Source organism: Triplophysa rosa, linkage group LG23 (genome assembly GCF_024868665.1).
Source record: "Triplophysa rosa linkage group LG23, Trosa_1v2, whole genome shotgun sequence".
NCBI classification, from domain to species: domain Eukaryota; kingdom Metazoa; phylum Chordata; class Actinopteri; order Cypriniformes; family Nemacheilidae; genus Triplophysa; species Triplophysa rosa.
In genome coordinates, this window is record NC_079912.1 from 16595731 (window position 1) to 16613092 (window position 17362).

At 40.2% G+C, this 17362-nt stretch overlaps 1 protein-coding gene across 2 annotated transcripts; it reads right to left on the minus strand.

The window, feature by feature from the left end:
• Window positions 1–815: 815 nt before the first annotated feature.
• Window positions 816–16761, minus strand: larp4b (La ribonucleoprotein 4B). Of its 2 annotated transcripts, none has more exons than XM_057322902.1 (17): window positions 16329–16761; window positions 13795–13933; window positions 9542–9689; window positions 8199–8354; window positions 7574–7655; window positions 7146–7282; window positions 6961–7064; window positions 5747–5857; window positions 5586–5639; window positions 5284–5490; window positions 5066–5172; window positions 4318–4563; window positions 4182–4227; window positions 3784–3966; window positions 3228–3352; window positions 3040–3139; window positions 816–2948 (listed from the first exon to the last, which is right to left on the minus strand). In XM_057322902.1, exons 2-17 carry the CDS (start codon window positions 13879–13881, stop codon window positions 2718–2720), a joined length of 2124 nt encoding a protein of 707 aa, XP_057178885.1. In that variant the 5' UTR covers window positions 13882–13933; window positions 16329–16761; the 3' UTR covers window positions 816–2717. The 2 variants fall into 2 exon arrangements, with proteins under 2 accessions (XP_057178885.1, XP_057178884.1); XM_057322901.1 differs by having other exon boundaries at window positions 4182–4230.
• Between the last annotated feature and the right edge of the window lie 601 nt (window positions 16762–17362).

Below are 17362 nucleotides of genomic sequence, written 5' to 3' on the forward strand. Positions count from 1 at the left end.
ATAGAAACGCAAAATACGAGCAATTTAACTAGTAGTCTCAGTCAGACCTTTGAGCCCTACTGTATATAAAATCACCTTCCTCTCTTATAATCGGTGTATATAACGTAGGGCCTATTCCCAGCTATAGACTAGTTCAATCTGTCTGTGAATTACTGAATTCAATCTAAAGCTACGACATGAAAAGCCTGGAGATCATTTTAATCATATGGCGATACAGACCATAGGTTTTATGTCCTGAACAAGGATGAGCTCAAAGGAGAATTGACGCTTATGATGCGCCATCTTGCGGTCATACTTGTAACCACAGGACGTTAAGCATTGTAATGTTTGACTTAACCTTCCTATTAAGTAAACATTTTATCAATGATTTAATGTGTGTGGTTATATTGACCCCACAGATGTTTTAATACACAATAAATTATTACTTTTTGCTAACACTACCTACTTAATATTTTTAAATATAACTATGATTTGTATATGTTAATTGTATATTTATTGTACAAATAATACTTGCAGTTCTCTGAACCGAGTTCTGCAGAAACCTCAAGACACTGTTGATTCTCATAGATGCTTCAAGAAAATAAAAACTCACACCATTCAAGCTATAGTTCCAGAGGGCATGGAAGAATACATGAAAATAACTGAACATATTACGAATAATATATGAACATAATTATTTTCATATGTTTATGTAATTATCATGCAGATGTATTTTCTAACTATTTTCAAAAATACAATCATGACACTCTTCAAAGGATGTAAAAGCTGCTTTGGGGTAAATTAATAAAAAAATAAAAACACAGCCAGACTTCAAATCCGATTTTTAATTAACATTTATTTATTTTTTCCATACATTTTCTCATAACCAATTTTAGGGTACCTTTTTAACATTTTTCCAATTATTTACATCTGTACAGAAAAAGCACACACATACGAGTGCATACATGTACTACAGTTTAGACTACAAGCATTTACACAGAGGTGAACGAAACAAAACAATAATCCCATCTCAACCCCAAAAGTATTGTGCTACACAAACGCAGTGACAAAGGCGCTGTGATGCCTCCACTACATCATCCCGTTTCTACACTTTTGGAATTCAAAGAAAAAAGACCTCCAAACTATCATCTAAAAAGTTAAGGCAGAGATATTTTTCAAGTTTAAATAAAATTCAAGTTTTCAAACACTGTTAACTTATGTGTGATGTTTCTGGTTCGTTTCATTTTTTTCAAGGTTTACATAAAACCTTCACTATTTGAACAACAGTATGCTTCATTTATTGATGGACAAGTGATTAGTTGCATTCAGAGAAACAACAAAAGCGATTTTTTTTGTTTAACAGACAAAAACAAAAATGAGTCACAGGAAAGATACGAGAGAATATAAACAACAGACTGTGACAAACATCTCGAAGCGTTCTGCACGTGCTCAACGCTGCAGGAAGACATCAAAATAACTGTCCGTCTTGTTCAGCCCAAGACAATCTGAAACGTTAATGAGAACCAATTAACTGAACGACCGATGAACAGAATATGCATGAACGAGGGGCACGTCGAGTGCGAGATGTACACCGAAACAATTATGCATAAAGGAAAAAACCCACGAAACAGCGCTGGTCTAAGTGTGCTGAAGGCTCAGATCTTTTGCTCTTTATGTATACGTCACTATATAAAATCTACACGATCCCACGCTTTATATATGTGGTGACATGAAAGCGAATCGGTGAAGGTCATAGGATAGACGTTGGTGCATTTTGGGTGTCTGCCCCTCAATTTACTCAAAGCACCGAATTAACCATGTGACGAACCGTAGCACCACACCAGGATAACAAACAAACAAAACAAACAAAGCTAAGAAACAAACAATATAGCCATCAATGGTTTAGATCACAGCAGACTAGGCACATGAACACGTTTCACCCTCACAACCTGAGGACTTCGCTGTGTGAGATCTTCCAGAATTGAATGCCGGGGCATCAGAGTGGATTCTTCGCAAACAATGGCAAGTAGAGAAACTATAATGTGTGCCATTAAAAGGTTTAAAAGAAAACAAAACGGGGGGGAAAAAAATCAAAAACATAAAAAAGCATGCACACAGAAACAGGTTTACATACACCTGCTACAATATCACATCATTACAATTGATAGAGGATTAGCATGTAAAAAAATAATTCAGAGCTCGAAAACGTCACTCCAGTGCTGGAACATCCGAACATAAAAATGGAAAACACAAAATGGATTTACACAAAAGTCTCACTCATGCATTTGTAATGGCTGGGACCGCCGGGCGCGCACGTACAGACTGCTCCCGGTGATGCCGCTACCAAGACACTTGTCAGCAAAATTATATACATATCACTTTTTTTAAAAAGGGAAAGAAAAGGGTTTTAGGATCAGCACTATTCAAAAATCTGTATTTCCTTCCAACAGCTCTACTTGAAGTTTAAACGACAAAAAAAAGCACTGAGCTCTGACATAACGTATTTAAATAGTTATTCTCCAACTGGTGCTGGTTCATTTCCTTGGAAAACAAACAAAGGACAAAAGGAAAAATGAAAAAGGACAAACCCTTAACGCACAAGTGCTTTTGTCTATAGGCCCTGATTCCAGTGACAAGCTGTCTATGCGTGTACTCGTAGAGATGGTGAGTTAGCGAGGACTTGAGAAGCCCTGACAAACAGATTGTTCCCATTCGGTCCCGGAAGCAGAGCCGGATCCTCAGGATTGGTGGAAGGAAGTGGTGCCCGCCGTCCCTCCGTCTCCGGCACCCTGATGGCATTTCGGTGTCTCTCTGACGCTCGCGGATTCTTTGCATCTGCGTTCTGCGGAGTCTGGGGTTTTGATGTCGTCGGCGGTGGAGATGGGAGGTCGGGGATCTGCAGGAGGCTGCTGTGTGGGTGCCTCTCTTATCCTTTGACAGATCTCTGCATAGCTCGGCTTTCGGGGCTCCTGGTCGATCATAAGCATCCAATGGATGAATCGATTTAAACATCAATCTTGGATCTTAAAATGCTAATCGTAAACTTTCTCGAACACTCACCGTCACTGGATTGCTCAGTGGTGCGGTTTTAGCAGCAGGTGTGACGGAGCATTTCTCTGCAGGTGTCTGCATCTCTTTAGGTTGTTCTACAGGTGTCAGGCTGTGAAAACGCAAACACCGCATATTACAAAAGATCCAGATTTTATACTTCAAGAGCATTTTATTATATAATGACCAGAGGAACCCACTTTGTAGGGGCTGGAGAGGGTGAGGGTTGCTGGTCCACTGGGATCTGAACAGCGGGAGCGGCCTGCACGGATTCTTTGGAGGTCCCTGAGATCACACGGCTGGTGATCACATCCTTATTTAGAGGCTGTCAAGAGACAAAGACGCCTCTGTGAAACTCTCAATACAAGGACAGCGTGAACAAACATTAACAGCTGGACGCTTCAACCAGGAACTCGCACGCAAAAAATACGTAAGAAACCCAAGGGCTCGTCGTGATTGGCTGATGGCGAGGTCGGCTGAAATGTTCTCTCCTTTTTTGAGATTTCGTAAGCCTTTATTATAACTTCACAAATTAACTTGCTACAGTCAAAACAGTCGGTAATGCCTAATTTCAAACAACTAACCCCAATTGGAACCTTTATAGTAAGTACATTATTAATTAGTTGAATATTAAAGTTGAATATTAAAAATGACTCCGTAATTAAAATTAAGTACTAAAATACACATTAAACCAATTTTTTTTGATCCTGCAGCATTAAAACAAAGACGCGTTACAAAAGCGACTGATAGAAAAACCTTGTCTTTCACTGCTCCGGTGACGATGTCAGACAGTCGGTTGTCGAGGCTGTTTTCAGTTTTAACTTCAGGCTTCAGATTTCCCGCAGCTCCAGGCAGAGGAGGAAAGCTGGACAGTCCCAGCTCAAAGCTGGGGGAGGGAGCGCGCTCCTGAACGGGAGGGGGCGACTGCGTGGCTGCTCTCTGCCAAACACAAACATGAAAACATGAGCTGCCAAGGACAATAAATGCACATCCATCTCAACATCCACCGCTACTGTGATGGAGCTACCTTCACATACACATAAATAAATGCAAAAATTTTACATTTTTAATTTTTGCGCAGCTTTCAATGTATAACACAATTCTGGTCAATTTATTAAAGCTAAGTTTTTAATGCATTTAATTCAAATACATACTGGGAACTTGTTGTCTTCTCGTCTTTTCCTGTAACCAAAGCCGCCTCTTCTTTAAAAGAAACAAATGCAATCAAGTTTAAGCCATAAAGAGAATCAGGATCTGGACTGAGTCCATGTTCAGCTGGTGTTTTGTTACCTTCCCCGTCCTGAATTTACAGAATAATCCGCCCCGTTCACTTCCATCCGGCCGCTTCCCACCTGATCCCGCCTAGGATAGCCCGGCCCGATCGGTAACCGTGGTCGACTACCCATGTGATGTGCCTGTGGAGGACGTGTCCCGTTGGGGACTCTCTCCGAAGGGAAGGTCGAGAAAGTGGCGGGGCTGTCCAGCAGAGTGGTTCCACGGTCTGCCGTGAGCCGAATGTGCAATTTGTTGTGGTTCCTGTGCGGATGAAATGTATACAGCTTTGATTTAATGCCGCTGGATGTTGACATAATGCAGATTAAAAATGTTCTGAACAGTTGTTTTCTTTAAAAGCAACAACACTGCCAAAGGCTGTTCTAGTTGATTTATAGTCGAGTAAGTTGTTGTTTGTCATTCGGGATGCATTGGAGCACATTAGCGTTCATGCTACAAATATAATGTAGTCAAATGCACTTCCAACTACCTTTGAATACAAGTTGTCAGATCACAAAATTAAACTTGCTCACAGTTGTATTTAGCTTAGTCTTATCTGCCAATTGATTCCAAATATTAATAACAGATGTAAATATGGCTTCAGATGAAGCTTAATAAACAAAAAGTGTTGCGCTAATGTAAACAGATGACGCTGACAGCTGTGAACTTTTCATTATAAAGCAAAGCCTGCCTGCACACTTGAAAGTGCTGTATAAATATATTTAACAGATGTTTTCACTGTAAGAGATTTAAAAAAATAAAGTACCTGTTTCGAGGTGCGAATTGTCTGACAGTTAGTGGAGAAGTGGCTGATTTAAAAGTCGGAGAACCAGCAAAGCCATTAATAAACGCAGGGCTGGGAAATGGAGTAACCTGGAGGAGGAAGAAAAAAGAGCAATAAATCTTTTTAATAAAGACATTCTACTCCAGACACACAGTCCAGCAGGAAAGAAAACAAAGATATTTCCCAAACATTGCACTAACCAGTGTAGGGTCCAGGTAACTCTGGGTAGCTGACCAGCCCTGAGGGGTCACCAGCCGGTAAAGAGGAAACTGCTGCTGTGCTCCATACACAGGTGGGATGTAGTAGGGGGTGTAGCGCTGCTGGACATTCGAGGACACGTCGACTGGCCGATACCCATTCTTTGGCACAAAGGTGTTGACGGCAATGGCCTTGGCCTTTATTCTAGCCTAACAATTCATGCAAATGTGTATATGTGTTAACATTCATACCTGCAACACTTGCATATGAAAAATAAAACGTAGTATCAAAAATGTCACGCTACCTTAATCGGCTTTCCTTGAAATGTTTTTACCTCTTCTCTGAGATACTGATATGCCTGAAAACAAGCAAAGTATGAAGCTTAGGAACAGCAAGTGAGGCTTATTAAAAATCCAGAGGCTAGAATCGGAGATGATCGAATCAAAAGAAAAATCAGACATTTACCAGCTGAGCATCTGCCTCGGATTCAAAGGTGATAAACCAGTTGTCGTTGTAGGCAAACTCACAGTTGATAAATTTGGGTAGGTTTTCACTCTTAAACAGCGCTTCAACTTCCTGTAAAAAAACGAAAGCCAAACAAACATCTTTTAAAAACAGAGTCATAAAAAGCTTAACAGCTGATAAGGCGTGACACTAGCAACACAACGCAGAAACCAATCATACCTTACTTATAAAATGCAGTGTTTCCCCGACCATTACCTTAGGGGGCACCCCGCCGCTCCATCGGCACCTCCCGCCCCCCTTGATGTTCACGTTAATTTAATTTTTATGTAGTGTTAGATCACAAGAGAAGTCATTTAAGGTTACTTTCCTATATAACATGTCTATACCTTGTTCTCGTATTAAACAAACTAAATAGCGTTATGTTATTAATCTTATGTACATGGTGGCATGTCATTTCTGTTTCTACGTGGTCACGCCTTTACAATTCTCCTCTGCTCTCTGTATTGAGTTCTGACCCGATGTGCGCGCACACACACGCACACGCACGTGCCAAGAGCAGGTAAATAAATGGACACTTTTTCTGTAACGCTTAAGTAAACGAAAATGCAGCAGTAATAAAGTATTTTTAGCTGTCAGTCAGTTTACTGTTTGCTATATAGGTTTGTGACAGATTATAAAACGTATAGCATTTATGATATTAATAGCATAAATAATCAACATGTTAAGAGCATTTCATTGTGAATCGTGTTTTAATTGGAAAGAATATTTAGAATCGGTTCTAGTATGAATGGCATGGAAAGGCTGTTAGTAACTTTGTAAGTACTCCTGCTCATGATATATTTATTTCAGTTGTTACATTTTGTTGTCAGTAGTTTTTTTAAATATTAAAATAGACCACTGGGACTTCGCTTCAGCACCAGAGCCTACAACACATTTTCTCAGTTACCAGACCTTCTGTTTCATACAGACTGTGGCTATCAGAATATAAAGTAAATGGCCTGATAAAACATTAGATTGATCGATTTAACATTATTTATTAAAAAAAAGTATTGTCTGGACCTCCGTTGCAAAACAAATATAGAGATCGCAGCCCCCCCCCCAAAGCCGTAAACCTAGGTGAGACACTGAAATGTAAAAATGGACAAAAAGCATCTGCCAAATGCATAAAAATAATAAGAAAATGTAAAAGACAGAGATGATGGCATGTTGCATACCTCCAGGGGAGTGGCCTCAGGAACTTCTCTGAGAATGACGATACAGCGGTTCTGATTGGGCCGTACTTTCTCTCCACATTTGTCCAGTTGGACAAGAGGCAAAGCTACAGTCAACAATGAATAATTAGTATCAAACCCCCAAAAACAAACCCCACAGATACGACTGCTGGAACAGTGCAACTCACTTTTTAAGATGTCTGCAATGAGATCCACGTCAGTGGTGAGTTTCTTGATTTGATCGAGGTTTGCTAAAGTCACTATTGGCACATACTGGTCGCTGTCCATTTGTGAGATGAGGTACATGTCGTTTGCTAGATTCTCCCTGGAAGAGAACAGAGCCTTTTAGGAACATGATGTACACAAAAGGACAGGCGAACGAAATCAAAAAGTCTGATTCCAGGGATAATACATTTGTGTAACACTTTAATGACATATTGACACTTGGAAGTCTGGAAGATAGGGCTACATTACGTTCCAAAGGTCAAATCCAAGGTTTTCAAAACAAAGCAAAGGGCAAAAAAACCTTGAATTCAGGGCTAATGCTTCGGTCAAGATCAGCTGCAAATCAAAACGCTAGCTCAATGTGATCAGCTGTGACATTGCTAGTAATCACCTAGAGAGGCAGAACTCCAGTGTTGCCTTCAGCTGTTCTTGAAGGTCCTCAAGCTGTCTGGAGGAGTCCGAGTCATCCACTCCTGCACAAACAAATAAACAAATATTTATTTATTAAGAGCGCGATAACGAAAATCTGTAACTGATTGTGGTGTCTCGCATTATAGTGAGAATAGAACAGTACACAACTTTAATCCGCTTGTTAACCCTGATGTCACGCACCACCATATATGGAAGGTCATACAGTATACTGTTTCCGGGTCCAAACGCTCAATAAGATGCTATAGGCAAACAACAAAAAATGCTAATATATGCTCATGGCGAGCTATAAAACGGAAAACCACGATCCTAACCTTTATCTTCATAACGAAATGCCAACGGCCATTCAGCGATTTATTTTTCATAATTTATTCAAATATTAATGTTGGAGATTCCGTGAGCCTGGTGACTATAGTGTATACTTTGAGTTAATACATGTGTCTCTTACATATGCAATATGAGTAAACGGTGTTCATAAACAGCTGTTTGAGCTGTAGCCCCGCTTGAAATGAATATACGTCACGACTTAACAACCGAATAGGAGCAAACTGAAGACAGTCAGAAAAAGAGAACGAAAACGCTATTACCTTTCATTCTGGCGTTCTGGTTTGACACAATGCCCTTCTCACTGGCTGAGCTTCCCATGTACACTGATTCTGGCTGTGCTGCAAATGGCAGCTCTACAGTGGTAGATACATGCTGTTCCTCATTCCAGTTCCCTTTGTCTTCACTGTTATTATAACCTAGCGTGAACAAAAAATAAATAGTTCAAAACAACTAATAAACAATGTTTATATATGCCTTATGGTTTAAATTTCAGTCGGTGCCTCACATTAAGCTATCATATTGCATTAGAAGACTTAAAATAGCACAGGAGTCATATGAAGCCCTACGGTTATTTTACATTATTTTTGAAGCTTCAAGGCCTTACAATTCATTCACTGTAAATAATAAAACACCACAATTTATTAAATAATGTCAAACAAGTTCCTCACAAGAAAGTAAAGCAGGCTTGGAACAACATGGCATTTATTGAATAAAGAAAATTGTAATTAGTGCCGTCAACCGATCAAATAAACGCATCCAAAATAACAGTTTGTGTTAACATATTACATGTCTGTGTACTTTGCATATCAATTTTGTATTTATAAACACACATATTATATATATATATATATATATATATTAAGAAAATATAAAAAGCATTAAATGTTTATTTATCATTTAAATAATACATAAATATAAATTAGGGCTGTCAAACAATTAATCGCGATAAATCGCATCCAGAATTAATTAATGAACATAAAACAAAATTAATATGCACAGTACACAGGCATATATTATGTAAACTAAAAAAATGTGCGATTAATTGCAATTTGATTAATTGTCATTTGACAGCAACAGAGTTATTACAGTTTTATTAATATTTTAAATTAGCTTTTATTTTTAGATTTTTAGTTTTTATGTTAACTGTTTTGTTAAAGTTTTGGCAATTGTGGTATATGCTTTTGTCATTTTATAATTTATTTGTTTATTTTTTATGTTGCTACATAAGATTAATTAATTTTTAGTTTAGTTTTTACATTTACATTTAGTTTTATTATAGCTTTTGTTTATTATTATAACTTTAGTGCTTTAAACTTATTTCGGGTTTTTTTGTTAATTTTTCCTTTAGTTAAGATTTTCCAATCGTTTTTAGGTCAACATTTTATATGATTTCAATGAACAGAAACGTTTTACATTTTAGTAAACTAAAATAACCTTGGACAGCACTACAATTTACATGTGATTATTTCCTAATAATTCCCTATAAACACAAAATTAATATGCACAGTACACAGACATGTTATGTAAACACAAACTTGTACCCTGGATGCGATTAATCATTACACAGTCATAATATTTTACATGCAGTTTAATGGTGCTTTACCTCCTGAGATGATATCTGACGGGTCATCGTCCGCATCCACCCATGACCGCTCAGAATCCGTGCAGGTTGGAGCAGAGGCCTGCGGTTTAGGCATGTAATTGGCCCATGCCTTTGCATTGGGATTGAGGTCCGAAATCTTGGAAGATTCCTTCAAGAGGAGAAACCCTGTTAGACGTGTGGTTTGCATTAGCCTCTGCACAATCTATAATGCAATATCAACTGTGGGCACCTTACAGTTGCTTCACATTCATATATATACAGTGACCTCAACACACAAGACTAAACAAACCTGTGAGTCTACTCACAAGTTCATCGTAAGCATTCTGCCAGTCCCAAACACAAGACCCATCATTCACTAACAGGTTATAAGGGTAGGGTGCAATGAATGCCATTGAAGTCTGAAAATCCTCCGATTCAACAGGGTCAGATTCACAATCATGCTGGACGGTAATGTTCGTGTTACAAACAGCACGGCCCCATGCTGACACCAAAGCACATGACTGGTTATCAGGAAACAGGGCATGTGGATCTTCCGCCCACACCGGAAGACAGTCCGCATCATCGCTCAACTCTGACTTCCCAAGAAGGTCAGTCACCATACTCAGCATTCCCTGCTCGCCATCCAATTCATCAACACAAGCCAATTCCCCAGTCTTTTCAGTACGCGCAGAACCAGTGCATTGAATGTTATTAAGCAGATGTATCTCATAAGATGGTGTTGTGGCATAAACATCAACCTGGTCAGGTTCAACCGGTAACGGAATTGGTTTCTGTACAAAATCTGCTTTGTGACTCACATCAACAATGTCTTTCAAATCACACGGATTGAAATCAGATGCTTTGCAAACAGAAGAGTCACACGTTAGAAGTTGGCCACCGTGTGGCACGGTTGGTGAAGAGCTCTCGATGGACGCATAACTGCCTTCGTGGCCTTGTATGGCACATGACTGCGTCTCTCCAGTTTCAAGTGACAGTTCTGGGGAACTCACGCGAGGAATGCCGCAGTCAACACCAGCTCCTCCCGTTTCAGAGGAGATCACGCACGTGTCTCGAAGGTCTCCGTGCTCTCGACTGCATGTAACTGAAGATCGTTGCGTGTCATTGGCAGGCTGTTCTGAAGCAGCACCCTGGCAAGCACTTTCATTTTTCAATGAGCAATCAAAGGCACTTAACGCTTCAGATTGACATGGTCCATCAGCAAAACAAGCAGATTTCATACAGTCACTGTAGGGAACGACATCATGTAGGCGACTAGCCAGCTCCAAAGACGGGATAATTCCCTGTGGCGCTGATATTTCTACATCGGTTTCGCCATCATCGGCACATAAACAAACCTCATCCAGTCTCTTCCGTTCATCCTCACTGAAGCAACCGCCAGCAACATGTTGTAAACACGTCTCTACTATTTCACTGTCCATGATTTCTTCATGTGCTGCAGGCAATTCGGTTCCCACCTGTATTAAATGACTCAATGCAACCGGATTTTCATTATTACAGATATTATTGCATGGTTTTTCAACCTGGGTGGCATTGCTTTGAGAGAGATCAGCTGCAGGCAGTGCGTTTGTGAAAACTTCAACAATAGAAGAAAAACCTGTATTTTGATGATCAACTTCTGTATGGTTTTCATCACATTTAGTCGTGACGTCAAAGTTCAAGGTGTCCACAAGAGCATCCGCTCTTACGTCTCTTGCGCACAGTTCAGCACTTGCAAAATTTGCATTTGGTTCTACATTCTGTTCCCCGTTTGGAAAGTCACAAGATTCTGACACAACCACCTGGGCACTGGGAAAAACACTGCAAGTGTAGACGTCTGTGCCTAAATTCAATCCCATCTCCTCTTCTTCAACATTATAAGCAAGGTGGGGACCTTTGTGTATTTCTTTGTCTATGTGAGCTGGATTATTGGAATCTTTACATGCCTCACCAAGCTTTAAGATATCGGATTCGGTTCCTTCAATTTGCAATAGACTAGACTGGCAAAGATTGAACATGTCCTCCACCAGTGTTGACATTTGTTTCGGTTCAACTTCAGTCTTAAAGCAATAATGTGAATCTAAATGATCGCTAACCAGATGAGATTTTAAGATTTGTTTTAAATGTTCAACGTTTTGAGAGGAATCGGTCTCATCTAAGATTTCTGCCGCAGATAAAACATCCAGTGGTTTGTTGTTAACTTCCTCAATCTGGGAATTCTTGGAAGCACTGTGATCAGATTCGACGATACCTGCATTTAAGTCGACAAGTGAAGAACGAGAATCATCAACATCATCGAACACAACATCAATCGGTGTCTTCTCAACATTTACGCACATGGATTCTCCAAAGTCGACACTTTTACTTAAACTGTGTTCTTTCTCAGATTCCAGTTCAAATTTGTGGTGTACAAAATCATCCGGAGGGCCACTGAAGTCTTGCTGAGGAGGTCTCAACTCACATCCATCCAAAACTCTGTTGTGCACATTCAGTTCAGACGTATGCTCCACATCTGTGCCACTGTAACCAGAGCTACTACAAGGGTCTTGCTGGCTTAGAAGTAGGTTACCAAAGTCCCCCTGTGACCACGTGGTATCTGGACTCGACTTCAGGATAGACACCTGTCCATTTTGTTCAAGCAGATTTTGAGAGGGTTGATCAATGGCGTCCTCTACAGTACAGAGAACACAGGCGACTTGACTTTCTTCCTCATGGCCACGCTCTTTACACATGTTTTCAATTGCACACGTGTTCTCGGCATCTTTACAAGGACTGAAAACATTTTCAGATGAAAGTTTTATATTTTCCTGTCCGGGAAATATTTTTAGACGATCTGGGAGGGCATTTTCCTCATTTTTAAATGGCACGTGTACTGGTAGACTGGTAAAACACTCGGACACGCTCTTCTCTAAGGGTTCTTTCGCCGTTTGTGGTGTTGCTGCAATTTCACATAAACAGCCCGAATCTGATATTGTGTGGTCCTCTGGGGGTAATGAATTATCAAGCGAAGCCTTTTCGGAGACAGCTGGTGAGCTTGCGTACCTGACTGCGTCAGCCTCTGTCACAGATTGGTGCCCACACTCACTCCCCAGATCCTCCAAATCAATCAAACAGATGCTGTAGAAACTCTGCTCTTTTTTAAAGCCACGGTTGGTAATCACAAGCTCAGAATTTCCCTCGGCTGACTCATACGGCTTTACTGGGCTCCCAGAGCATTTATTGAGCATACAGCTGACATGGTTTGGAGTGGACACATGTTTTGATTGTTCGCCGTGCACTTCCCACGACATGTTTATTTGTTCCTCTTTTGCATTAACAGATTCACCCAAGTGCTGATCCTTTAAAACGCATGACTGATTTTCCTTCAGTGTGGTGTTCTCGCTCTTGCTGTCAGTTAATTCTTCAAAATGAGACGGGTGACCTTCGCAAAACCATTTGGCTCTCATTATGGCAGTTTCGGCAATTCTTTGTTTCAGAGACTTTAATGTTTCCGTTTTCTTCATTTGCCCATTGTCGATATCTTTCCCTGCATTTCCTTTTTGTACCGTAGACTCGTGGACAGGTGGGTCGCTGTCAGGGGCGTCCCAAGATGCTGTCCCATCTTGTATGCTGCTACCACCCTCTCTAATGGCACGGAGACTCGCTGACAAGTTTGTGCTCGACTCGTCACAGCCGGCATCTAAAGCAGCATTTACGTTCCCATTTTGAGATAGCTTCTCTTCGGCCAGATCAGCAACAGACCACGCACGCTCTCCGCTGTCTTTTATCGCAGAACCGTTAGGAATATCAGCTAGTAAAAGACTCGTTCTCTCGCTGACCAAGTTAGGGTTCAGCTCCTTGCTGAAACAACACCCCATGCTTTTAATTTCGTGAGAGGAGAAACTTCTTCACAATCCACCGCACAACTTGTAGCTCCTCTCACAAGCTCCTCGGAGAGGGAAAGAGAGACAGAGGCACACGATTTGCCTGCTAAGCCCCCTCCCCAGACCCGAAATAGCCCTTTTAAATTTATACAAGTGACTCACATGGGCCTGTCACTCAAATGCGAGATCTCCCCAATGATTGGTGCTTTAATGGATGCTGTACTTGCATTGTATGAATGGGATCTGCTGCTTGGCACAGGCCCAAAACACAAGGGTGGTTCACACAAATGCCTTTTCACAACGCCCAAAGCTGGGAGGGGTGTCTCAGCTGTTTTGTTAATAAGTCCCATATCAGTCTCCTGGTAAGCAAAACACTTAGAAAGATAAACTAGCATTGTGTGACGTATACTTTACCAAAAGTGGAATCTCTTTCTCCTTCGCTTCCTGTGACTGTTGCACCTGTGGCTCCACAATAGTTTTTCCTTCCTGGTCTGAAGTCATGAGCTGTCCAGGTTCTAGCTCCGTATGCAGAGCTCTCCAGACCGCCAGGGAACTGCGGGTGATGAGAACGAAACAGAAAAATTGTGCAACTCCATTTAGAAGACAGTGTAAACAGTTGAGCTGTCCGCCACAAAAACACTGATACAATACATTGCTTGCAATATATTTAAAGAAACATGAACAGAGACAGTTGACACTGGTATAATAAACCACATCCTAAACCAAAATTACACTAAATATGAACAATAAATCTACTTCAATATCAAGAGTAAAGCTTATATATTATAAGTGATTCTCAAAAATGTGCATTGCATTCAATTTTTGTCGCATCCATATTTCATCATAACGTATAATTTTTTCTCTTTTTTAAAATAGACTGATATTTTTCTGATATCTGGACTCAAATAATGAGGGGTTGAGTAGAATATAAACAGATGCTTTAATATATTGGTAATAAACACATTTTCTGAGAATTTATTTTGACAAAGTCACATCCAAAACACTGGAATTGCCCTACTGCATACCATATATCCTGCAAAATACATAAAGGGATAGTTTACCCCAAAAATCTTTATTTTAAAATTCTCTCACACTTATGTCATTCTAAACCTGTATTACTGCGCAACACAAAATAAGATATTTTGAAAAATGTTGGTAACCAAACAACATTGGCCCCGTTGACTTCCATTGTATGGAGACAAACTCACTGACAAATCTCATACACAAACACAATAAATACACAAAATATCTTCCTCCACAGAAGAAAGAATCATATACAGGTTTTGAACATAAGTTAATAAATCATAAGTGAATAAATATTTTTGAGTCAAGTTAAAACCAGGGTAAAACGAAACATTCTACACGTACAACGTTTTAAAGTCAGCATGAAACGGAAGCAGCGACTTTCTTTTTTTTCGTATCAAACAACTTCTGAAATGAGAAAAAAAATGTAGGGCGGGACTTGATTTCATCCACCAACAACTGATTGGATCGTAAAAAGGTGAAAGATTTGAATGCCCGTTTGCAATCTGTCACCATGTCTACACCGGACGCGGCGCGATGAGAAAAGAACGCATTAGAACCCATTATAATTTAACATTTTGTCCACACTGGATGCGGCGCGACGCGACAATCTCATGAACGCGCCGCGTCCGGTGTAGACACGTTGACAGCAGATTGCAAACTGGCCTTAGAAAAAAAAATCTTTCATCTTTTAACGATCCAATCAGTCATGCAGCCCAGCCTTCGCGCCATTCCTGTGACCAGAAACGAAGAGAGGTCGTTTCGAGAGGGGGAGGAGGTTAACGTTTTTGATTAAAGATTACAAGTGCATTTTAAAAAAAAAATAATGATATGCACGGATAAATCATTTATAATACTTCATCACTGTGTAAAACAATTAGAATGATTTTTTTTATTTCATGCCGACTTTAAATTTAAATTGTACATTAAAGCTGACTGGTCAATATTGACTATGGAAGGCTTCACTGAATGAGCCGACATCATCAAAACCTACAAACACTTGCTGCATGTAAAATACCGCACATCCCAGACCGGTTGTTTTTTAGGGCAGAAGTTTTAGTTGCCAAGATTGTCTGTTTTTTTATAAAATGTAAGAAGCAGTACACTTTTTAACGTCAAGGGGTTCAAGCATATGTAGTAAACAGATGCCAGGAATATATACCCATTTATTTATAACAAAAAGATTTACTGCGCCAATCTGAATTAATGATGCAAAATATTATACAATCTGCTCATCTGCTTAGTCATGATAATCTCATAGCTACAAAAAAATCTTACTAATATAACTGATTTTTCATAATTTTTAAGGCCGACTCAGACAGCCGTTTTAAATCTCAACACATGGGGGATGTTTACATTGGGAGAGTAACGTTACATAAATATGAAAGCGCCAGCGGTAGAAAAGATATCAATCGAAAACAACAAAAACACAACGACACACATAAATCATATGCAAGCTAACTTTACATAAAATGACATGAAACAAAAACAGGTGAATAGAAGATTTCTGACGACGTCTATCTATATGTGTCAAAGGACATGAAAGGCCAAATCCCCCAATACAACAGACAGCTACCAGCAGTCAAACTCAAGCCAGCCTTTAAAAAGTTAACTCATTTTCGCAAAATGACATAACTAAAACAAACATTTACATCTACAACGTCAACTTGTGAGTAGCAGAAGGTAAATAATAATATTAGTCTGACAGTGCGTGAAACAGACGGACTGCGCGTTAGCCTACAGGCTAAAGACTTAAATAATGGGAAGAAAGCTAGCAGGAACTCAGTTAGCTCGACATGCTAACATCAAATGTCAAATAAACGCCTCAACTGTTCATATGTGGGTAAAACGACACTCTAAAACCATACAGAGTAGTAAACTGGGATGAAATTAAACGCCATACTCGCTCACATGAGTTTACTCACCTGTATCTGCTCTCCGCACACGGGAGACTGTTGTGGGCCCAAACGTCTGACTTCAACGCACGAAACTTAGAAAAACAAACGCACAAATCCGCGAAGGAAACTTTGAAACGGCAACAAAACGTCCAATTGCCACCAGCTTCTCGATATCCGGCGTGATAATGAATTTTAAAGGTCCGTTTGAGCAACTGGCTAACGTTTGTTGTCGAGATGATAACAGAACGAGAGTGAACGTGTGTTATTCTTCAAAACGGTTTGAATCGCGGTATGTGAAATAAGAGTAAATCCAATTGTACGTGCTAGTTAAACTGGACGGCGCCGCGCTGGACCGAAGCCACACGCCTCTTCCCCTCCCCGTGTATTTGTGTCCGGAGTTCAGCTTTACTCTCTCGGCCAAACCGCACCACGAACTCCCGCCTAGAGCCGCTTTATGGACTAGCCCGCCCACTCTCTTCTGCGGCCCTTTCAATAACTTAGCGGCTGTGGCTTCCACCCGCTTTTGCCTGCAGTTCAATGACGCTTGTCTATAGGGCGCGCCAAAACGCAACATATTGGAGGCGAAATCATCGAGGCTATAACTGTTAATTTTTCTTTTTGGAACGTTTTTGCATGCGTATATGATGTATTTAAATGGAAATGTATCTTAATGGAGACTAATCAAATACGTGTGTAAACATATTGTTGTTGTGAAAATAAACTTTTTGAAAAATGTGTTCGCTGCCCTCACAGATAACGAATGAAACCAATGGGATGCTCCGCTCAACAGCATGTGACTCATATGTGTCTGAGTGGATGATCTGATCAGTAGTGAAAGGTTCTTTGCTTCCGCTTCATCTGCGGGGGTTTGTGGTTGGTCGAGACAGCGTACGGATACTTATAAAGGCCAAAAAGTGTGTCTGATTGTTGTTTTACTCAAAATTGCGCACTTGTATGTAAAATACAGCAATTTTAAGATCGCACAACTTTTCCCGATACGATGTATTTAACACAATTATGCATGTTAGAAGGCTGTTGCCAGGTTGGTAACCTAACCCTGC